Source organism: Rhinichthys klamathensis, unplaced genomic scaffold (assembly GCF_029890125.1).
Source record: "Rhinichthys klamathensis goyatoka isolate OS25496 unplaced genomic scaffold, OSU_Roscu_1.1 h1tg000198l_1, whole genome shotgun sequence".
NCBI classification, from domain to species: Eukaryota; Metazoa; Chordata; class Actinopteri; order Cypriniformes; family Leuciscidae; genus Rhinichthys; species Rhinichthys klamathensis.
The window spans coordinates 354,820-378,750 of NW_026606724.1; the positions used below are offsets into that span (position 1 = coordinate 354,820).

Consider the following 23,931-nt stretch of genomic DNA (forward strand, 5'->3'; position numbering starts at 1 on the left):
TTATTTTAGCTTCCACTGAAAAGGCGAATAGAAAAGAAGAACTTCCCCTCCCTCTTGGAGCTGATGACGTGTTGACTGGCGCGAGGGCGGGGCCACTCACATGAGATCCACCAATAGCAAACCACAACCCACAATCAATAAATAACCCATGTACAAATTAAGCCCTGCATTTGTTCTTGTTCGAGAAGCTGTTTCACTCGGATATATGTCACCATATAGGGAGAAAAGACTGTCGCAACTTCCGTTCATGCCGTCTTTAATTGGAATAATTTGCCTGAAATTGTTTTGGACGTTAAAAACATATACTAATAAAACTGCCATACAAAAATGGCATGAATAGTAAACATATTTCCAGTAGGCTATGTTGATCTCATCAGTTTTCGCCCAATCAGACATATTCTCAATCCAAACGCTCTTACTGATCGGCTCTCGGAGAAAAATAGTTATAAATCAGAAATGTCAGAAAAAGATGATTATTATCGGTTTGGTGAGTTTGAGAAGCACTCGGAATGATTCAATATGGTTCGTGAGTTATTCAGGCCACTTTTATGAACAATTTCAATTTCTTCATTGACCAAAAAACAAAAACAAAAACGTTCATTCACAAATGGTCTATGCGTATCGAGTTTAATAAAGTATTCGTAAACATTTTCGCTTCGTTATAAATGACTTGCATTGAAATAACATCAAATATTTAAGAATCGGTGTGGTTTACAATCCAATGTAAATACTATAGTAAGTAAATATAATCTAGTAGGCAAGTGTAGAAATCGTTGTTCATTAATATTAATTACGCAACGTGGCGTTCATACAACGGGTTTAACTGATTGGCTGAAAAGCATGACGCTAGCTGTAGTTTGGTGAATATTAATTAGGTCACGCCGCTGTTTCCACGGTGTTCTAATTAATATTCATGAGCTACGCTTTCGCCTTAGTAGGGTTCGTAATTTTGTCCGTGCCTTTTCAGAGCGTCTCTGCATTTGCAGTTATGGCGGAGCCTTCATCGCAGAGAGATGAAGATGAGTGGCAAGAATTCAACGCGTTCAAGGACGGAACACAACGGAATAATACTCTCCTGGAGCGCGTTCACGTGAACACTGAAGAGATGTCGCTGTTTCTGGATGGAATTTCAGACAGCGGGAGCGCGCTTGAGAACGAGATCATCAAACACTTCGACGAGAAGTTACGATTATGCTTCCAAAATGTAGACTCTAAACCGGACGCAATCTATCCAGTGACGCCAATAAATGAGGATACGAGCCTGAAATGTGATGAGTAAGTCAATGAAAGGCATGCATTAGAGTAAAATCCGCTACACTGCATTAATGTACATCATCACGGTTGCTATTTTCATCAGTGGACCATTGAGCGAATGATGTCAGAGACAATAACAACGTGGATCTAATGAATGCATGACATGATGCTGTCTTAAAATGCATTAAGCTTTAATCTGTGTCCCTGGGGCATTTACATCGCACTGTTTACAGAGGATAGAGTTTGATTATTAAGTTAACGGAGCAGGAATGGCCAGCATGTAGAATTCCTGCGCATCAGCAGAGGTCACGTGACTGGATGTTGTTTACGGTCTCTTGTAAACAAGCATGATTGTTCAGAGACAAACAAACTAAATTGTAAACAGTTGTATGGTAATAGTCTAATCGTATAGTTGCATGACCCCCCCCCCCCCCCCCAAAAAAAACCACAAGTTTCAGTTTTGATTAAAGCATAACAGAATAAAAACTGAAATGATGCATCAAAAGGCACTGCATTTTATTTTAAAACCACAGTGGATGGGAAAAAATTTAGTCTGTGTTAGACCTTGTTAGACGCCATATTGAATTAACTGCAGATGGACCGTCCTGGTCACGAAAATAACATCACGCAGACAGTTTGCAGAAGTATACTTTGGGCTTAATGATTCCACTGTACTTTCCCTCACAGCCTCACTTTCATTAAGTCAAACATTAAAAATGACGCTACCCTGACTAAGGTCTATCAGCTCTTTGGCCCTGTGTACACCTGGTATTAAGATGCATTTTGGTTGATCAGATCACAAGTGGACGATGCTAAATACAGGTGTAAACGGGGTCTAAAACGTCCAGAGCCACTTCCAGAGGTAGAAAACACATTCGACTGGATTGGTAAACACTCATGTGATCGAATATGTTCGAACACCCACAAAAGACGCCTGTTCTCCGTCTACCGACCTAACGCGTAACACTATGGGAAGTGTGCTAGCCAGATCGGACAGAGATGATTCTCTTCGAACAGAACAATCTAGGGCCATAATGCAGTCTAAGCTAACTAAAGAAGTCCACAGCTGTAAACATCGAACCTAGTAAAGAGATAATCCCAACTAGAGAAACACCCAGCTAAGTACTTTATGGCCATGCAAGCTTCAAAAAGATGAGTCTAGCTAAAGGAAGAACGTCGCCAATGTTAGATAGTTTGTAAAAGACAGATTTGTTTCGGAGATGGCACAGTTTGAGCTCCACAAAGTGAACACCAGAGGTTGTTTGACGCCCAAGACAGATTCCCGCCCATAGACCGTCCCCTGGAAGAAATCAGGACAGAAGTGGTTGAAAGTGGACAAAAGAGGCGGATTAAAACACCAGGTGTAAACGGGAATGTGTCCCTCGTCTACTTGTGATCCGATCGAGCAAAACGCATCTTAATACCAGGCCCTAAACAGGGCCTTTGTGGGAGGGAAGTTCTCTTTTGGTCATATACTCTTTATTTTTTTCTCCATGAAGGATCTGGAATGCTCTCACGGACAACTATAGCAACGTCAAGCCAGTGGACTGGAATCAGTCTAGAGTCCGATCACTTCACCTCTCAACGCTGAGCCTTGAGGACAGACCGGTGAGTCTAAACCCAGAACCTGTGTTTGTGTTGTTAAAGGGTTAGTTCACCCCAAAATGAAAACTCTGTCAGTAATTACTCTCCCTCATGTTGTTACAACCCCTTAACTGTACGTTCACACCGCCGCCGACTTGAGCGTCAAAGAAGCTCTGGCTGCCCTGTCAAGGACGCTTGTCAAAAAGTACAGGGAAGCTTGTTGACGCTTTGAACGCTTTGAACGCTCTGACGTTGCAGGGAGAAGAGAAGTGTCACAACATGAAATGTAAAAAACAGAAAAAAAAACAAGCAATCCATTGAAGAAACCTTTTATAATGACAGCATTTTTATAACCGTTTTGGTCACATTTGGTCGGGAAAAAAAGAATAGTTAGCTATTTCTATTATTATTTGCGGTCAAATCGGTCTCACCGTGAGCAAATGAATTGCATTCCCGCTTTAAAACGAGCGTTCGTAAATATTTCAAATAAAAGTTGCGCTCATTCGGTCCCTATAAGCAAACAACGTCATGTCATAAATGATAGGAAACCTGTAGGAAACCCAGCAACGGCGATTATTAGCTGCTCTTCCATTTCCTCGGAACTAATGTTTTGGTAGGAACGAAAGTTTACATCGTGTGTTTCTCCGGAATCAGCCAGCGCGAGGGACGTCTATATTCCGATTGGTTGCTGGCGTTTTGCCGCTGAACCGCGTCACAGCTCATTACCATAAAGTTGAGCTTCTTTCAACTTTCTGATTGACGCTCAAAACGCCCAAAACGCGACGCCGATGGATTTGACGCTCCTTGCAGCTGAGAGAAGCCAGCTTCCATTGAAAATGAATGACTTCCGGCCGCTTTGGAAGCTCAAGTCGGCGGCGGTGTGAACGTACAGTAATACTTTCGTTCATCCTCGGAACACAAATTAAGATATTTCTGATTAAATCTGAGAGCTGGATCACTCCTCCATAGGCTTCTTAAGGGATCGAAACTTGCCGGCCCAGAAAAGTTATGAAAGACATCGTTAAAATAGTCCGAGTGACTACACTGGCTCAACCTTAAAGGATTAGTTCACTTTAAAAAAAACTTTTGCTGATAATTTACTCCCCCCCATGTCATCCAAGATGTCCATGTCTTTCTTTCTTTTGTCTTTTGGACTGTCTTTTGAATACCAAAAGACAGTCCAACTGTCTTTTGGACCTTGAACCGTTTGGTGCCCAGCCAAGTCCATTATATGGAGAAAAATCCTGGAATGTTTTCATCAAAAACCTTAATTTCTTTTCGACTGAAGAAAGAAAGACATGGACATCTTGGATGACATGGGGGGGAGTAAATTATCAGCAAAAGTTTTTTTTAAAGTGAACTACTCCTTTAAGTTTATCAAGCGAGGAGAATACTTTTTGTGCGCAAAAAACAAACAAAAATAGCGACTTTATTCAACTATTAATTTCCTTCTCTGTGGGCCTCGAGATTCGGTTCTGGGTTGTACGTCACACGTAGGCTCACTATTGGCCGACGCTGGTCATGTGTGTGTGATGCGCGTGACGTACAGCCCAGAAGCGCTGCGCTGTTACACTACGTGAACTCACTCGAGGCCCACAGAGAAGGAAATGAATCGTCGCTTGATAAACTTAAGGTTGAGCCGCTGTAGTCACTCGGACTATTTTAACGATGTCACTCATAACTTTTCTGGCCCGGCCAGTTTCAATAACATAGAAGCCTATGGAGGAGTGATCCAGCTCTCAGATTTAATCACAAATATCTTAATTTGTGTTGTGAAGATGAACGAAAGTCTTACGGGGTTGAACAACATGAGGGCGAGTAATTACTGACAGAGTTTTCATTTTGGGGTGAAGTATCCCTTTAAGTCCCAATGATGGGATTCGGACCATGGTAACGCTTCCTCCATGTCATCCGCTCAGCGGGTGGAGGCTGTGAACCTGGATCTGTCTGACGATGAGGAGCTGAGGGAGCAGATGGACATGCACTCCATCATCGTGTCCAGCATCATCGAGGAGCCGCTGCTCACCGCGGAACAGGTGTGCACTAAACCTCACTCACTGCTGTCTACAAAACATACCGTATCAATTATTTCAGCTCATTTAAAGTATTGTACAGCCTGCCATTAGGGAAGCTTGTTTCTGCCACAGAATAAAAAATTCAAAAAGGTAATCGTGACATTTTTCCTCGCAATTGCAAGAAGTGTCACCGGCGGGCCCATAGCCATTACATATTTAAAACAGTAATATCCTATACTAAACCTATTGACAAACTATATCATTCGAAAGCTTACAATCTGTGGTTTTCATATTTGGTGATTGATTTTCAAAATAATGTCAATTTGCTATCAATTAACTATCAATTTGCAACAAGAATATTTTCATACTCCTAAGGCGTGTTAAGACCTTTAGTTTGAAATAGTGATGAACATGAAAAATCATGAAAGAATGGTAGAAACCTCAGTTTGTTTTCATGCCAATAGTTCAAAAGATAACATCCATTATTTTTTTTTTTAGAAAAAAAAGGTCTGAAAATGTTGTAAATATAAAGAAAAAAAATGATAGATTCACCATTTGTGAGGTGGCAGCGAGCTATAACGCACATGGGTGTTCTTTTTATGTGATTATTAGAGGTTGAATTCATATCAAAATATGCCAAACTTCCCTTACTACTTCTGAATAAGATGCCTACTTCATAAATTGTATGAAAATTGTGGAAATAATGGTTCAGATCACTCAAAACACATAAGGATATGGAGGCGCCCGTATATGGGCAGTAAATAATGGAGTCTGGTTGTGCCCTAGTGGAAGCGTTTGGTACTGCGCCCAAACAAAATCTCACTGAAAGCTCATTTTTTGAGATATCAACCTAAAATTTGAAACACAACTTGTTCAGAGCTTTGGCTTTGATTTTCTTGTTTTAGTTTTAGAGTCCACCAGGTTTTGAAAAATTATATTTTATATAAAATAAGAATAATTACATTTTTACATTTTACATTTTCATAAACTTAAACTTCTATAACTTTTTTTCTGTTTCATTTTCTAAATTTATTTAACTTCTACAAAAATCTGTCTTCTGTGTCTTTAAAACAAGACCAATCTTGCATCTATATTCTAAAGGATTCTTGAATTACAACCATTTAAGTTCGGATTGTACATTTACATGTTTATTCAAAAAAGGGGGCGCGACACTTAAGAGGTTAACGTCTTGCAATTCTGACTAAACTTCTTAAAATTCCAAGATTATAGCTCGCAAATGTGACCGTTTTCTCAGAATTGTGAGATATAAACTTCAGAAAAAAGTCAGAATGGTGAGTTAAAAGTCGCAATTGCCTTTATGCCACAGCTTCACTACTTCCTGAACTTCAGCCAGCCCTTTGTTTCCTGTCTGTCATTATTGGACAAACTGATTAATCCAGGTGTGCCTGGCCTCAGTAACAATAATCAGGCACACCTGGATTAATCAGTTTGTCCAATAATGACAGACAGGAAATAAAGGGCTGGCTGAAGTTCAGGAAGTAGTGAAGCTGTGCATAAAGCCTATTGCCTTATTTATTTATTTTTATTCTGTGGCGGAAACTAGCTTTAATAGATAACAGAGCAAAGTAACCAAACCAAACCAATGGCCAAGCATATACTGACCCCAAACTTTTGTACAGTAGAGAAAATGTTTTGTAAAAATAAATATTTTTACTCGGCAAGGAGCTGCAGAGATTTAGCCTCACGTAAATGTGGCGTGCTCTTCGTCAAATCTGTTATTTGCGCGTTATTTGAGAACGAATCGACTCTTAATTCGCTTATATCACGCAGCCGCCATTTTGAAATCGAAAGCAAGGCTCCGGTGGGAAGAACCCCGGAAGTACAGATAGACAACAATGCTTTGGACTACCAATCTGAAGCTGCTGCCGCGATTTACACTATTGGATGTTAATATCCAATATAGGATATGTACATATAGTTCGTTCCTGCTTCTTTTTTTACTTTCGGAATTATATATATATATATATATATACACTCACCTAAAGGATTATTAGGAACACCATACCAATACTGTGTTTGACCCCCTTTCGCCTTCAGAACTGCCTTAATTCTACGTGGCATTGATTCAACAAGGTGCTGAAAGCATTCTTTAGACATGTTGGCCCATATTGATAGGATAGCATCTTGCAGTTGATGGAGATTTGTGGGATGCACATCCAGGGCACGAAGCTCCCGTTCCACCACATCCCAAAGATGCTCTATTGGGTTGAGATCTGGTGACTGTGGGGGCCATTTTAGTACAGTGAACTCATTGTCATGTTCAAGAAACCAATTTGAAATGATTCGAGCTTTGTGACATGGTGCATTATCCTGCTGGAAGTAGCCATCAGAGGATGGGTACATGGTGGCCATAAAGGGATGGACATGGTCAGAAACAATGCTCAGGTAGGCCGTGGCATTTAAACGATGCCCAATTGGCACTAAGGGGCCTAAAGTGTGCCAAGAAAACATCCCCCACACCATTACACCACCACCACCAGCCTGCACAGTGGTAACAAGGCATGATGGATCCATGTTCTCATTCTGTTTACGCCAAATTCTGACTCTACCATCTGAATGTCTCAACAGAAATCGAGACTCATCAGACCAGGCAACATTTTTCCAGTCTTCTAATGTCCTTGTTTGGTGAGCTCTTGCAAATTGTAGCCTCTTTTTCCTATTTGTAGTGGAGATGAGTGGTACCCGGTGGGGTCTTCTGCTGTTGTAGCCCATCCGCCTCAAGGTTGTGCGTGTTGTGGCTTCACAAATGCTTTGCTGCATACCTCGGTTGTAACGAGTGGTTATTTCAGTCAAAGTTGCTCTTCTATCAGCTTGAATCAGTCGGCCCATTCTCCTCTGACCTCTAGCATCAACAAGGCATTTTCGCCCACAGGACTGCCGCATACTGGATGTTTTTCCCTTTTCACACCATTCTTTGTAAACCCTAGAAATGGTTGTGCGTGAAAATCCCAGAAACTGAGCAGATTGTGAAATACTCAGACCGGCCCGTCTGGCACCAACAACCATGCCACGCTCAAAATTGCTTAAATCACCTTTCTTTCCCATTCTGACATTCAGTTTGGAGTTCAGGAGATTGTCTTGACCAGGACCACACACCTAAATGCATTGAAGTAACTGCCATGTGATTGGTTGATTAGATAATTGCATTAATGAGAAATTGAACAGGTGTTCCTAATAATCTTTTAGGTGAGTGTATATATATATAAATATATATTTATAAATAAATTTCACTGTATATAGTCTAAAGTATGAAAGAAATGTACGTACAGTTTTAGAAAGCGGTTCTATGTGCGGCTATAGACGCGAGCGAAGGAGAAGAACGCCAATGATTGCAATAGTTGCTGACACACCCTCAGTGCCTAAACATTCTCATAGAAAACATCAGTTTAATTTAATAACATTTCACAATATTACTGTTTTTACTGCATTTTTGATCAAATAAATGCAGCCTTGTTGAGCAAAAAAGACTCCTTTCAAAAATCTTACCAACCCAAAACAAAAAGTATAGAGCTGTATATCTGAAAGGAATGGTTATCTTCAGGTTATTGAGGAGATAGAGGAGCTGATGCAGGACTCACCAGAGATGGTCTCGGAGCAGAAAGCTTCACACTCATTCATCTCTCAGGAGAGCCACAGATCTCACAGCATCCAGATCTACGAGGACAGTGAGTACGTCCCTCTGGAAGACGTGTTCGGGGTTATCAACATGCACCAATGCTATATTATCTAAACGTCATAATCATTTGTTAACAAACAAGTATGCATTACTTCATTGTATCTGCGTTAAATTACTACATTGTTTAAATTAATACATGTTTAGCTAACTGTGATTTTGTATTTCTGAAATACATAACTTAGACAGTTACCTCCCAGCAAGCAATTTTTCGTTTAAAAGACGTCTAATAGCCGTCCAAACACAGCCCAGACGTCTAGGCTAAACCTAGGCAAAATTTGGACTGTCAGTGAAAATGTAATATACGTCTAAACCATTACCCAAAAATAGACTATAGTCATCAATTAGATAACAAGGAAATGAATTGAGTGAAGAAATGAAACCAAACACCTTGTAATCACTGTTGACTTTGCTTACATGATGAAATATCTTACATCTCGCAAGTTATTCTGGCAAACAACGACATGTATCCAAATTCAAGGTTATTTTGGCTAGAAGTGTAACTCATAGCCGGACTATATCGGGTCTATGGTTAACCTAGACGGTGAAATGATGGCTATTGCTTGCTGGGCTCTGATAACAGATCTCTCTAGATTGTAATGTGGACTCAAAGCTGCTTTGAAACGATGTGTATTGTGAAAAGCGGTATAGAAATAAACGTGATTTGAAGTGTTGTGTCTGAGTGTGTGTTCTCGGCGCAGGAGTGAAGCTGATGTGTGTCGAGGAGCTGAGCGATGAGCTGGAGGACGTGGAGACGCTCATACGGGGATATTCAGAGGAGCTGGTCCAGCATCTGGCCATGAGGGACGAGCTGGAGTTTGAGAAGGAGGTGAAGAACAGCTTCATCTCGGTTCTCATCGACGTACAGAACCGACAGAAGGTGCAGCGAGAGATGCTGAAGAAGAAGAGGAGGGTGAGGAGCGTGTCTGGGTCGGAGAGGTTGCCGTCTTCTGTGAGTAGCAGGAGTCATTAGATTGGGCAGTTTAGTGGAAACACTTGTGTTTTTTTGCCGTTTCACACACTTCAAAATCAAAATTGACCTTATTCATTTTCTTAAAGGGTTACTTCACCCAAATATGAAAATCTTCCCATATACTCACCCTCAAGCCATCCTAGGTGTATATGACTTTCTTCTTTCAGCCAGAGTTATATTAATAAATGTCCTGGTTCTTCCAAGCTTTATAATGGGAGTGAATGGTACCTTCAATTTTGAAGTCCAAAAAAGTGCATCCATCCATCATAAACATAATCCACACGACTCCAGCGGGCCTTCTGATGTGAAGCGATGCGTTTTTGTAAGAAAAATATCCATATTTATAATTTTATAAACTATAATCACTGGCTTCCGGGAACGGCTGTACGTGAGTCTAGTTCCGGTGGAAGAGTGACCTCTGACCCGACGCTTGGAAGAGCCAGGATATTTTTTTAATATAACTAAGTATATATTCAATCATGCATATTTCTGTTTGCTGACTGCGTTGCATTTTTAAGCCAGTCACATTCGTTATGGTAAACAACGCTCACTTTTCACTATGTAACCTACAGCCAGTGGATAAAATCATTGTTCAATAAGCCTTTTCACTCAGAAATGCATCACACTATGGTGGTCATAACTTCAGATTCATGCTGACTTCAAAGGGTTAGTTCAAACCCTTAAGACATCTGACACAAATTAAGATATTTCGGTAACACTTTACTTGAAGGGGTGTGCATAAGACTGACATGACACCTTCATAATCATGACATGGCACATGTCATGAATATGAAAGCGGTTTTGTGCATGTTTATGACAACTGTCATTAAGTGTCATTCGCTCAATTATGACACTTTTTATGCAAAAATGACGTTGTTTGAGATGTCTTGGTTATGAGAACTTGACATAAACCAATACATCATAACCTGTCAGTGTCTGTCATGACAACTTGACATTACAAAGACAACATAACATGTCATAAATATGTCATAAACATGACATAGCAGATTAATTATCAAACTTGAGAAAGCACTTAGCTTTATGGGTTAACACTAAATTAAACTGTTGGTTTTGACATTGGCTGTCATGAGGCCATTATAACTGTGTCATGAATATTTTTCTTGACCTCAACTACAGTGGTACACATTGAATTGTCATTAAAACGTTATAATGCCTCATGACAGCCAATGACAAAACCAACCACATGACAGTTTAATGTAATGTTAACCCATAAAGCTAAGTGCTTTCTTAAGTTTGATAATTAATCTGCTATGTCATGTTTATGACATATTTATGACAGGTTGTGTTGTCTTAGTAATGTCAAGGTGTCATAACAAAGACATCTCAAACAATGTCATATTTGTATTAGAAAATGTCATATTTGAGCGAATGACACTTAATGACAGTTGTCATAAACATGTATGAAACCTTCATATTCATGACATGTGTCATGTCATGATTATGAAGGTGTCATGTCAGTCTTATGCACACCCCTTCAAGTAAAGTGTTACCGATGTTTCTTATATTTCTGTCCATTCAAGTCCACGCAAGCAAAATTATCCAGCTTCAAAAAGTTTATAAAGACATGTTAAAAGTAATCAGATTTAATTTAGACGTTTATTATAACTTTGATCAACACACATACATAGAGCACATCATAAATGGTGTGTAAGCTCAACTGCGCTTGAGATTTAGTTTGATATATTTGATGTTCCCATCACAACCCTGAAACACGATATCCGATCACAAGTAGCTACTGGTCTGGAAACACATTTGAGATGTCAATCCCAATCCCTTTCTTCTTCCTCAAGTACCTCTTGCTGTAGTTGATGTGATTTTATTTCCTCGTTCACTCTGTTCTTGCTGTCCCTGTCTCGTTCTCTTCTTTCCTCTGTTCGGTGCTCGTAGCGCTTCAGCATGGAGGGCATCTCTACTGCCATTCAGAATGGTTTCCGGCACACTTTTAGGAACGGGGGCGGTGAGAAACAGGTGGATATTCCTCTCGCTTCCTCTTCTCTTCTGAGACTGTCGAATCTGCTCGCCTCATAACATTCAGCTCTAGTGTGTTATCAGCAGAAGCCTAGTGAGTTAAATACCCAGATATCTTTTGTTGGGCATTTTCAATTCTAAGGCTGATTTGAATTAGTAGCAATATTATGCTGGATTAGTTGCTGATTAGCAGCAAAGTTGCTGCATCGGGCCAGAATTGGTAAAAATTGCCATCCAGCGTGAGAATGTAGCTAAGGGAAATATTAATTTATTCAGAACTGGGAATAAATGAAATATTGGTGTTTTTATAGTGTACACTGTAAATATGGGCCCTTTTCACAGTCACTTACAGTACCTCATACACTCCTGGGAAAGAAATAAGCCAAGTCCAAAATGGCTAAACACTTAGCTTTACATTGTCTTAATGGTCCTGAAATTAGAAAATGCACTACTTGAAAAGCCATTGCTGTCTCAGAAAAGGAGTTTTTGGCAGAATATGGGAAGTTGTGTGTGGAGTGATGAATCACAGTGAAACACGAGTTGCATGGTGTTGCTTCAGAGCAGTCTTGGAAATCTGCAGAGAAATAATACAATAATGCATCTCTACCACAGTGAAGAGGTTTCGTTGTGTTTATCTGCTGGTATTGGTGAGCTACTTCACGGTATAAAGCCGTTTAATCCTTTAGAGTACAGGAGAATATTGCAGAATGGCTTGCTTCCCTCAATTGAAAAGTTGTTATCTGATCAGATGTTATTTTTCAACAAGACAATGGCCAAAGACAACTAAGAAGTGTCTTGAGATTGAGTCCAACAGGCTCATGCTTTGGCTGGTCAGAGTCCAGACTTGAAGCCTATAGTGAATATCTGGTCTCACATTAAACTCAAACGGACTGGGAGAATTTGGTCAACTACTCGTGAATAGTTTGAAGCCATTAACATTGAGTGGAACAACACTGACTCTTCTTCCTGGAAAAGTCTGTCTGCATGTTGGGAAGGGCTATTACTTTATCTACAGTATATTGTGCAATTCTTGCTAATTTCCTGACCAGTGATTTGTGAATAAAATGGTTAAGATCATTTAAAGGCCATTCAATATTTTGCCACTTTAGCAGTGTAGTTAGGTAAACTTCTATAGCGGTGAACGGAAACTACAACAAATATCATTTTTGTATTCCCATTTGATCCGATAGCAAAAGAAAAAGTCCTCAGTAGAGTTTCTGGGACTTTCCAACAGCCAAAAAAAATAAAATATCGTGAGCTTGATTACAGTAGTCAGAAGAGAGAAACATCAAATTTGCAGTCACTCCATCAGGCGTTGCATAAGATAACATCACACAGCAGCTTTTCTGTCATTTAAATTATTAATGAATAATATGATAATAATTAATAATATATAAATAAACATACAAGCTAGATTTACAATATAAACTGTAGAAAAGTGCTCTGTGAAAAGGGTCAAAATAAAACGATTATTAAAAAAAGATTAAGTATGCTATTTTGTTTACATGCATGTCATGTGACCATTAACCGTCATCAGAGAACATGCACATGTGTTGTTAAATATTTGAAACATTAACTTTAAAATATCACTTTTTAGGAAATTATTGTAGGTCAAAAAGATTTGGCTGACAAAAAAAGTGTGGGAGTTATTTCCTTGACCCTGTTACTGTATATGTTGGTGCTTAACTTGTCATATGCTTTATCTTAGTAATTTAAGGGTACGTTTACACGACAACGGTGTACTAAAAATGAAAAAGTTTTTCCCTTACGTTTTTCTTGTACAGACGACAAAGTTGTCAAAATGATCTCTGTTCACACGGATCTGCAAAAACAACTAAAAAGGCTGTATTCTGCTGCCAGGCCACTAGATGGCGATGTCACTTTGTAAAAAAAAAAAAAAACACGACTGAACACGTAATACTTGCGTTTTCACACTCCAAAACGTCTCTGGTTACTTACGTAACCTATGTTCTCTGAATAGGGAACGAGACGCTGCGGAAAGCGCAGTGGGATATCCTCTGGATGTGCCGATTGCCTGAAGCCCTATAGAATCACGCCAATTCATTGGCTGATGGCGCTCGCGCAAAGCTGGCTCCGCCCCGACGCTCTTACGTCGTAGCATGATGAACGCGCGCGCGCCATCTTCTCCTCAGATTTCTCTGCCGAAAAGAAAAACTGTCGGCAGCGCGAGGAGCTTGGCAGCGAACGCAGCGTCTCGTTCCCTATTCAGAGAACATAGGTTACGTAAGTAACCAGAGACGTTCTCTTTCATAGGTTCACTCAACGCTGCGGAAAGCGCAGTGGGAACGAAATACCAAACTCGCCAAGCTAAGCGCTGCCATAACTGGTACCAGACCAAATAATAATAACAACCATGACAGGTTCAAGCAGATGGAACCTGGGAACCTGGAGTCATGTCAAGATCTAAATTATAGAACCTCACAAAGGTGTGCGGAGAGGACCAACCTGCCGCCACACAAATGTCTTCCAAGAGGGCCCCTCTAAAGAGAGCTTGAGAGGAAGCCACACTTCTGGTGGAATGTGCTCTGATGCTAAGAGGTGAAGGCAAACCACGCACCTCGTAAGCCAGCGAAATAGCATCCGTTACCCAGTGGGAAATCCTTTGCTTTGATGCTGCAAGCCCGCGGCGGCCAGCACCAAAACATACCAAGAGCTGGTTTGATTTCCTCCAACCGCCTGAGCGATCTACATACAACTTCAAAGAACGGACCGGGCAGAGCAAGTTAAGTTTTCTTTCTTCCTCAGAGGCAAAAGGAGGAGGCTGGAAAGCGTTAAGGTTAACAACCTGAGAGCGGAACGCCGTGGAAAGAACCTTGGGTACATACCCCGACCTCGGCCTCAAAGTAACCCTAACCAGGCCAAGAGCGAAGTCCAAGCATGACTCACTAATAGAGAGAGCCTGCAAATCCCCCATCCGCTTTAATGAAGATAAGGCTAACAAAAAAGCAACCTTAAGAGTCAGAATCCGCTCAGGGGCTGACTCCAAGGGCTCGAAGGGAGCCTCTGACAAACCCTCCAGGACGACTGACAGGTCCCACGAGGGAACACTAGGGGGGCGAGCCGGTTTTAGGCGCCTAACCCCACTTATGAAGGCCGAAACTAACCTCAGTTTCCCCAAGGGAATCTCATCTGATTCTCTATGAGCGGCAATAGCTGCGACATATACTCTGAGAGTGGTAGCGGCCGCTCCGGAAGCAAACTTTTCCTGCAGGAATTCCAGCACTGTGCCTACTGGGCAGTTAACTGGGTTCCTATCATGTGCTAAGCACCATGCCTCGAACACCCTCCACTTGGAGGAATATAGCCTCCTCGTCGAAGGGGCTCTAGCATTCGCAATGGTCTCCTGAACGTCAGTTGGGAGATCAAAGCTTAAAGGTAACGGCCTCTGATAGGCCAAACGTACAGCTTCCAAATGTCGGGGCGAGGATGCCATATCCTGCCCTGAAGCTGGGAAAGCAGGTCCTCCCTGACCGGTATCTCCCAGGGGGAGGATTCCAACAGAGGGATCAGCTCCGAAAACCATGGCTGGGACGGCCAGAATGGGGCTACCAGAAGGAGGCGGACTCCGCTCTCCCTCACTCTGGACAGAACCGCCTGGATCAGCTTGATGGGCGGGAAGGCATAGAGTTTCTGCATCGGCCAAGGGTGGGCGAACGCATCTATCCCCAACGGAGCTGGAGGGCTCAGAGAGAACCAAAGCGGGCATTGGGACGACTCCTGAGATGCAAAGAGGTCCACTTCCGCTTTTCCGAACACCTCCCAGATCAGGGCCACCGTCTGGCGGTTCAACATCCATTCCCCAGACCTGAGCTTCTGCCTCGACAGAAAATCTGCTGCGAGGTTCAGAATCCCTGGGACATGAACTGCTCTCAGAGAGAGGAACTTGTCCTGGGACCACAGGAGAAGGTGACGCGCATGCCTGTCTAGGGTGCGCGATCGTGAACCCCCCTGTCTGTTTACATGGGACACTACTGCCATATTGTCCGTTCTGACAATGACATGGTGTCCTTCGAGGAAAGGGAGAAAGTGGCAAAGAGCCAGGAAGACAGCCCTCAGCTCCAAGCTGTTTATGTGCCACGAGAGGGTCTCGCCAGTCCAAACCCCACACGCTGGCCTGCCCTCGAAAACCGCTCCCCATCCGGTCAGAGAGGCATCCGTCGTAACCATCTGGCGACGGAATACCGCACCCATACCGACTCCTTTCTGAAGGAAGAGGGGGTCCCGCCAGATTGACAGGGCGCGAAAGCAACTGCGCGACACCTTCAATAGGCGAAGGGCTGGCCCCGTGGGCCGAGCCCCTGAGAGCTTCATCCACCACAGAAAAGGTCTCATGTGGAGTAGCCCCAGAGGTAGCACAGGGGAGGCCGCGGCCATAAGGCCCAGAAGTCTGCGGCAGGTGCTCACGGAAACATGCTGGCCTAGTGCAAAACGGGACAGACATGTCACCAGACTGGAAATCCGTGCAGGAGCCAAACGGGCCTGCATAAGAACGGAGTCCATGCGTACCCCCAAGAAAACCGTGTTCTGAGCTGGAGTAAGAACGCTCTTCTCCGTATTCAACCTCAAACCGAGAGACTGAATATGACGGAGGATAATGTCCCTGTGGTGAGTCACCAACTCTCTGGAGTGGGCTAAAAGGAGCCAATCGTCCAGGTAGTTGAGTATATGGATGCCCTGGAGCCGCAGCGGGGCCAGAGCAGCATCCATACACTTTGTGAACGTCCTTGGCGCTAGAGCGAGGCCAAAGGGGAGGACCCTGTACTGGTACGCTTTTTCTCCAAAGGCGAACCTGAGGAACTTCCTGTGTCGCCGTACGACCTGGATGTGGAAATAAGCATCCTTGAGGTCTATCGTCACGAACCAGTCCCCCAGCCGGATATGAGATATGATGGCCTTCAGCGTCAACATTTTGAATTTTCCCTTGTAAAGAGAGAAATTCAACCGGCGAAGATCTAGTATCGGCCGCAGGCCGCCCCCCTTCTTCGGGACCAGGAAGTAACGGCTGTAGAAGCCCTGTTCGACTTCCCCCGAAGGAATCTCTTCTATCGCCCCCTTCAGCAGAAGGGATGAAATCTCCTGCTGTAGTACAGAAGCCTGAGCGGCGCTGTCGACTACAGTAGGAAAGACCCCGTTGAAGCAGGGGGGGTTGCGACAAAACTGAAGCGTGTAGCCGAGCCGAACTGTGCGAAGGATCCAAGGCGATACCCCTGGTAAACGCTCCCATTCTTGAACGAAATGTGATAGAGGGAGAGGAGTGTTGCAGTGCAAGGGACATACCTGAGGTAGGGTGTCGCGCTGGTTCCCATGGGGAGGCGCGGATGACCGTGGAGGAGAGCGCTTGGCGTCCTGACACGTACTGGGGGGTACCACCACCTGGATAGAAGTAACTGGGTCCGCCTGCTCCAGAGGAAAACGAACTGTGCCTCCGAGGAAGCGATTGGCGGGTGTAACGTGCACCGGGAGCGAGGGGAGAAAGCAAGACGCGTCTCCTTCCTCCTGCGCCGGACTGGGTGAAGAGAGTGAAACAGGACCTGCACTTCGAAACACGCTGGGTGGCGAAGGTGACAAGGTTGGATGAGGAGAGCCGGGTGGAGGAGGGCAGAAACGCTTGCGCGGTCTGTCCCAACCTCGTAGATCTGGTGAGGCTCTCCTCCTTCTGACCTGCGGGTCAGGAACGGCTCGAGGAGGCTGGAGCGGCCGATTTGTTGGACCGCTTCAGCTGAAGGCGCTTGTGAGGGCGCTGGCGGGGAAATGGACGACCTCGGGCTCCCCAGACCGTAGTTGGAGGGTGGTGAGCCGGGTCACTCCTGCTAGTAGGGAATTCAGCCCTATGAGCAGAGCGTTCTCGGGTTTGAGAAGGGGAAGGGTTGGAGTCTCTTGGCCCTCTGACCCTCCTGGGCATAAACTGCCTGAACGCGGCCGACTGAGACTTAGCGGCGCGGAACTTCTCAACCACCGTGTTGACCGCCTCCCCGAAAAGACCTGAGAGGGAGATAGGGGCATCCAGGAGGAAACTCTTATCCTTGTCTCGGATCTCCGTGAGATTCAACCAGAGGTGGCGCTCTGCAGCAACCGAGCCCGCCATAGAGCGACCAACAGCCCGAGCAGTGTGTTTGGTGGCTCTTAGGGCCAGATCTGTGGCTTTGCGAAGCTCTTTGACAGCTTCGGGCGTCAGTCCCTCTCCTTCATCCATGTCCTTCAAGACGTCCGCTTGGTAGGCTTGAAGGATGGCCATGGTATGCAGGGCCATGCCTGCTTGACCAGCCGCCATGTAAGACTTCCCAATAAGGGAGGAAGTAGTCCTACAAGCCTTGGAAGGAAGAAGGGGACGCGCCTTCCAGGACGGTGCAGACGACGGGGCGAGGTGGTTAGCCAGCGTGTCCTCGACCGCTGGAATAGCGGAATAACCCTGCTCCACAAAACCCACAAGGTTGGTGAAGTCAGCGGCTGCCGCGTTAGTTAGGCGTGCGGAGAAAGGCTGCTTCCAGGATCTGGAGATCTCGTGATGCAGATCGCTGAAAAAGGGCAGCTTTCTTCGCTCTGGCCTAGAATTAGGGCCACGTAGGAACCTCTCGTCGAGTTAGGACGATTGAGACTCGCGGGGCTCATCAGGCCAGTCAATAGAGAGCTTCTCTGTAGCGCACGACAGCACGTCAATAAGCTCAGTGTAGGCCGGAGTAGGCCGCGCGTCCTGGCCGCTAGGCGGGATAACGTCATCAGCCAAAGCAGGCCCGAAATCCTCGGAGTCGGAGGCTGCAGTGTAAATCACGTCATCCAGACCGAAAGAAACCGATTCGTGGGCTCCCGGGCTGGGACATAAATAATCATGCGCGAATTCAACCGCGCCGCGTGCGTGCTCGGGAGAGGGAAGGAGAGAAAGGGCGAGGCCCGTCTGCTCATACTCAATATCCTCGAGCTCAACATCCGAGCCCCAGGCCGCGGATCCACGAGAGGCCTCAGCAGTCTCGGGAGCGCGACGGGGGGGAACGAATGACTCCTTCTCAAAAACCGCGAGTCTAGAGCGGAGGGTTTTGAGAAGGAGATTGTCACAAAATTTACATTTCGACAATCCCAATACAGCCTCACGCGCATGCGAAAAACCCATACATTTAACACACTTACTGTGAGGGTCGTCGTTCGAGATAAAACGAACGCATGGCGGAGAGCAGCGTCGATAATCCATGACACTTCACTGTAAGGAGAACAGAGTTCCACTTATACCAGTCGCTGAAGTGTCGAGACGAAAGCTGAAGTTGAATTTGAAGAATTAGGGCTCAGAAAAACCGAACGAAGGGCGAGATGTGACCGCTTCGTGAAGGCAGAGAAATCTGAGGAGAAGATGGCGCGCGCGCGTTCATCATGCTACGACGTAAGAGCGTCGGGGCGGAGCCAGCTTTGCGCGAGCGCCATCAGCCAATGAATTGGCGTGATTCTATAGGGCTTCAGGCAATCGGCACATCCAGAGGATATCCCACTGCGCTTTCCGCAGCGTTGAGTGAACCTATGAAAGAGAACACCGTTATCGTGTAAATCAACGGCCAAAACATTAAAAGTTTTCAGTTTTTAGTTGAAAATGGTGTCGGGTGTTTAGTCAAGTCAAGTCAAATATATTTATATAGCGCTTTTCACAATACAGATTGTATCAAAGCTGCTTCACAGTATCAATCAAAACAACTTAACAGTGTTTGTTTATTACTGGAAAAAGACATCCAAGTTTGGTAGAGCTGATCAGTGGTTTAGTTTACTTTGTTGTATTTAGTGTAAAAGTATCTGTGCAAGTAATGTGTTTATAGAGAACTTTTTTGTGCCACATAAATACTGTCTTAATACTGACATACAATCTGATTATACATTTTAAAAAGTAAAGTTAAAAGTAGTTTTCCCAACACTGCAGAGAGAGTGAACACACACTGTTGTGAGACGCATCCCATCATGCAGTGGTGTGTTTAACCCGTCTCATCTGTGCTCATCTTTTATTCAGTATGTAACAACGGTAATCCCGTACGAGAGGAAAGACGAGCCGCCGTCAGTCCAAGACCTGCAGATTTTTACCAAAAGTGAGACCAAGTGCTGCTGTGATCTCTAACCAATGCCTTGCTTTTCTGCTACAAGTTGTCAATGGTATATAAATCTTGACCTATCATTGTTAACGTTCGCTTTTCTGCAGTTTTAGAAGCCATGAGGGATGACAGTGATAAAGTCCCAAGCCTCCTCACAGACTACATCCTCAAAGGTAACAACACTCAACTAACAGAAATGCCTAATTCAAGAATAGTTATGACGTATTTTTGTAAGTTCACATCACGCTTCCCTCAACGAAAAACCAATAGGATTTTTCCATTGACTTTTGGATTATTGCAGAAAATATAAGCTCTGTGACAAACAAAATTTCATGATCCTTACACGTCTCGTTCATCATGATATTCTTCACAAATTAACTCTACTTTTCCAGAAGAACTCAAGGAGTTTCATTAGTCCAACACAAGTTTTGCAACAAGCGTAAATAATTGCGTTTGATTTTGCCATATACAGCAGCACCATAAAATGTCCAGCACTATGGAAGTAAAATAATACCAAATGTTTTTGAAACAGAAAAGCCTGTTGAATGCACTACTTGGAAAAAAATAGGCATTGCATTAACCATGCTTGCATTTGAATGCTTTGTATTTTTAGGGTTTGCATGTTTATGGGCTGAAATTGAACATGGTTGAATATTTAAGCTGTGAATATTTCAATTCATCACATTTTTATTATTAAAAATTCAATAATCCATATTGACCTTTCATATATCACTTCCAAAATATTCAAACTGTTTAAAAATACAACCTATAATATTCAACAGGTAATTTTCGGTCCATTTTATTTCGCTTCGCAAATAGTGCAATTCAACAGGCTTTTTTTGTTTCAAAAACATTTGGCATTATTTTACTTCCATACAGCACACTGTATTCAGAGACTTTATTGACATCAACATGATAATGATGATGTAAATCAGACATTTCCATAGTGCATTAATTTCTCTGCACTAATGTGTTGTAGGCTAATTTCAGCTTCGCAATTATTGGAATTTTCCATGAAAATGAGCAAAAATGAATGTAATAACAACATAGCAAAACTGAAGATCCACTATGGACGCGACTCTCATTCTGACAGTGTCTACTCAGCCAGTTGTGTGTGACACGGCACTTCAATATTATGAAATAATTTCTAAAAGAAACTCTGTTTGGTGAGCAGTTATGTAGAGTTGGAGGAATCCCAGGATCGTTCTTTCAGTAACATTGATAGAACGTTTGTTTAACGTTATCTGGTCTTTAATAATGTTCACAAAAACATTATTTATACATCATTCATGGAATGTTTTTTCCCCTAAAAGTTAAATGTTCGTCTAACATGTTTTAAATGTTACTAATTGTTTTTGAAGGGTTTTAGAACATTTAACTCTTTCCCCGCCATTGATGACAGTTTTCCGTCTTCATTTTCCTTTAATGTTCTAATAACCAAGAAAAAAACATTTTTAAAACATTTTAAAAAAGTGAATGTTTTGAACGATTAGGTTTTCATAACTTAATGGTAATGTTAAAGCCAAACGTTCTCAGAACATTGGATGTTTAAATCAGTGTTATTATTTTGTCACATCCGGTCCTGCTTTCTTTCTTTCTTTCTTTCTTTCTTTCTTTCTTTCTTTCTTTCTTTCTTTCTTTCTTTCTTTCTTTCTTTCTTTCTTTCTTTCTTTCTTTCTTTCTTTCTTTCTTTCTTTCTTTCTTTCTTTCTTTCTTTCTTTCTTTCCCCTGTGAAGTTTTTACGCACCTTTAGATTCAGATTCAAAAATTTTACATATTTCAATTCTGCGTCCTGTTGCTCTCAACTCAGTGATTGTGTTCCTCTGCAAAGTATTAACAATGAACTATTGAAACTGATCATCATAGAAAGTCATCTTAATGTAGAATTATGTTGCTCACATGTAAACTATTAAGATCTCAGTTCCACTATCATCTTCTGCTCGTCCTCCTTCATGATCTCTCTGTTCTTGCAGGAGTTGTTCTAGTGCTGGTCTGTGAGGTTTGTCAGAGGTTTAGTTGATAGATAATGAGCATTTAGATCATAGTGCGCCTGTGTTTGTCTCCCGCAGTTACCGTAGCAACAGATAGTGTTTCACTGTAGCCTCCCTGTAAACTTCCCCGGCAACGGCCAGCGCTGCTCGGTTACATGAGTCGATCCCCTGAGCGCTGCGCTTTACTCTCTCCTTTAGTGGCCTGATACATGTCCAAGGGAAGGAATTAAAGACAATTCTGTCATTATTTACTCACTCATCACCATTATTGGCTGGTTTCAGATCTGTATGACTTCATCATTAAAACAGAAGATTGGAATCTGAAAGAAGTCTCACCAAGGCCACATCAAAAATACAGTAAAACAGGAATATTGTGAAATATTTTTACTATTTTATTTAACTGTTTTCTATGGAAGCTTGTTTCCGCCACAGAATGAAAAATAAAAATGGTAATTGCGACTTTTTATCTCACAATTGCGAGTTTACATCGAGATATAAAGTCAGAATTGATTGATATAAAGTCAAATTGCGTGTTGTAAAGTCAGAATTGCGTGATATAAAGTCAGAATTGCGTGTTGTAAAGTCAGAATTGCGTGATATAAACTATCCTGAGGGGAAAAAAGTCAGTCTTTTTTTCCCTTAGAACTGGCCTGATAACTCGCAATTGTGAGTTTATATCTCACAATTCTGAGAAAAGATGTCAGAATTTCGTATAAACTCACAATTATGTGTTATAAAGTCAGAATTGCGAGATGTAAACTCACAATTAAGAGTAAAAAAAGTCAGTATTGCGAGTTAAAAAGTCAGAATTTTGTCCTTTTTTTCGCAATTGCGACTTTATTTCTCAGAATTGCGACTTTATATCTCGCAATTGCGACTTTATTTCTCACAATTCTGACTTCATATCTCGCAATTGTGTGATAAAAAGTCGCAATTATTTTTATTTTATTTTTTTATTCAGTGGCGGAAACAAGCTTCCATAGTTTTCTGTGTGAATATATTGTAACATGTTATTTATTCCTGTGATCAAAGCTGTATTTTCATCATCATTACTCCAGTCTTCAGTGTCACATGATCCTTCAGAAATCACTCTAATATGATGATTTGCTGTTCAAGAAACATTTATGATTATTATCAATGTTAAAAACAGTTGTGCTGCTTCATATTTTTGTGGAAACAGTGATACACGACCATTCAAAAGTTTGCAGTAAGATTAAAAACATATTTTTTATTCAGCAAGGATGCGTTAAATTGATCAAAATAACAGTAAAAACATTTATAATGTTACAAAAGATTTAAATTTCAAATAAATGCTGTTCTTTTGAACTTTCTGTCTCTCAAAGAACCTTTAAAAAAGTGTTTCCAGGGTTGAACTGTTTTCAACATTGATAAGAACCATTATTTATAACTGAGCACCAATAATAATGTATAATAGTTGAGTATCAAATCAGCATATTAGAATGATTTCAAAATCATGTGGAAAAAATCATTTTGTTTCTAGCCCTTACTGTTCAAAAGTTATTAGTGTAAACGTGAGTGCAACTTTGGACAGTTGGTGGCGCTAGAGAGATTGAGTTAGAGACTTGTTTTTTTAGCTGTGGTTAAAGTTCAGACTGTCCTCTATCTGTGTGCCAAATTTATAACTCAAGACTCAAGAGGGGAATAATCATAATAAGAAGAAAGCCAACGGTGACAATAGGAGCCTAAATATACTCAAAGTCAACAGCAAACGACATTGTAAGGATTCAGAAGTGTTCAATTGTAGTGTTTTTGATTCCTCTTGGATCCTGACAGATTCACTATAAACTGTTGTAGGAAAAAAGCAGCATGAAGATTCTTCATAAATTCTCCTTTGGTTTCTCCCTTTACTGTTACTTATCAAACAAGCAAGTATTGATCTGTTCATGATGATTTCTGTTATTATATATCAGAACTTGAGCATGATTTCTCGTTCACAGTGCTCTGTCCCACCTAGAGAGAGGATCACCACTTCAGTCTTCAGGATTGCGTTGACGGTGTTCCTCAGATTTGACCTTCTCACTGTCAGTCGATCGATGCACGATGTGTTTGACTTCAGTTCTTCTGTGCTGACGTGTCGGACTGTATTTTGCATGTTTTACCTCACAGTTTGCAGTATTCTGTGTTTGTGTGTTTGCAGGTTTGCTGTGTGTGTGTTTAGTGATTGGAGGACAAATGCAGATCTGGATTTTAGGGCTCGTCTCGATGTAAATGTCGGTATCCACCTTATTCTGCGCTATTTCCTGTGAATGTGCCAGTGTTCTGATTCATTAGCCGTTATAGTGGCAAAACTATGAATAACAAAGGGCAGTAAATGGTCAAATTGGACGTT

At 42.3% G+C, this 23,931-nt stretch overlaps 1 protein-coding gene across 2 annotated transcripts; it reads left to right on the forward strand.

The window, feature by feature from the left end:
• The first annotated feature begins 947 nt into the window (after positions 1-947).
• Positions 948-23,839, forward strand: fez2a (fasciculation and elongation protein zeta 2a). Of its 2 annotated transcripts, XM_056263117.1 has the most exons (9): positions 948-1,275; positions 2,754-2,862; positions 4,758-4,874; positions 8,416-8,539; positions 9,249-9,499; positions 11,429-11,509; positions 19,512-19,587; positions 19,698-19,763; positions 23,540-23,838. In XM_056263117.1, the coding sequence occupies exons 1-9, from the start codon at positions 989-991 to the stop codon at positions 23,554-23,556; spliced, it is 1,128 nt and encodes a 375-aa protein (XP_056119092.1). In that variant the 5' UTR covers positions 948-988; the 3' UTR covers positions 23,557-23,838. The 2 variants fall into 2 exon arrangements, with proteins under 2 accessions (XP_056119092.1, XP_056119093.1); XM_056263118.1 differs by lacking the exon at positions 11,429-11,509 and having other exon boundaries at positions 23,540-23,839.
• The last annotated feature ends 92 nt before the right edge of the window (positions 23,840-23,931 follow it).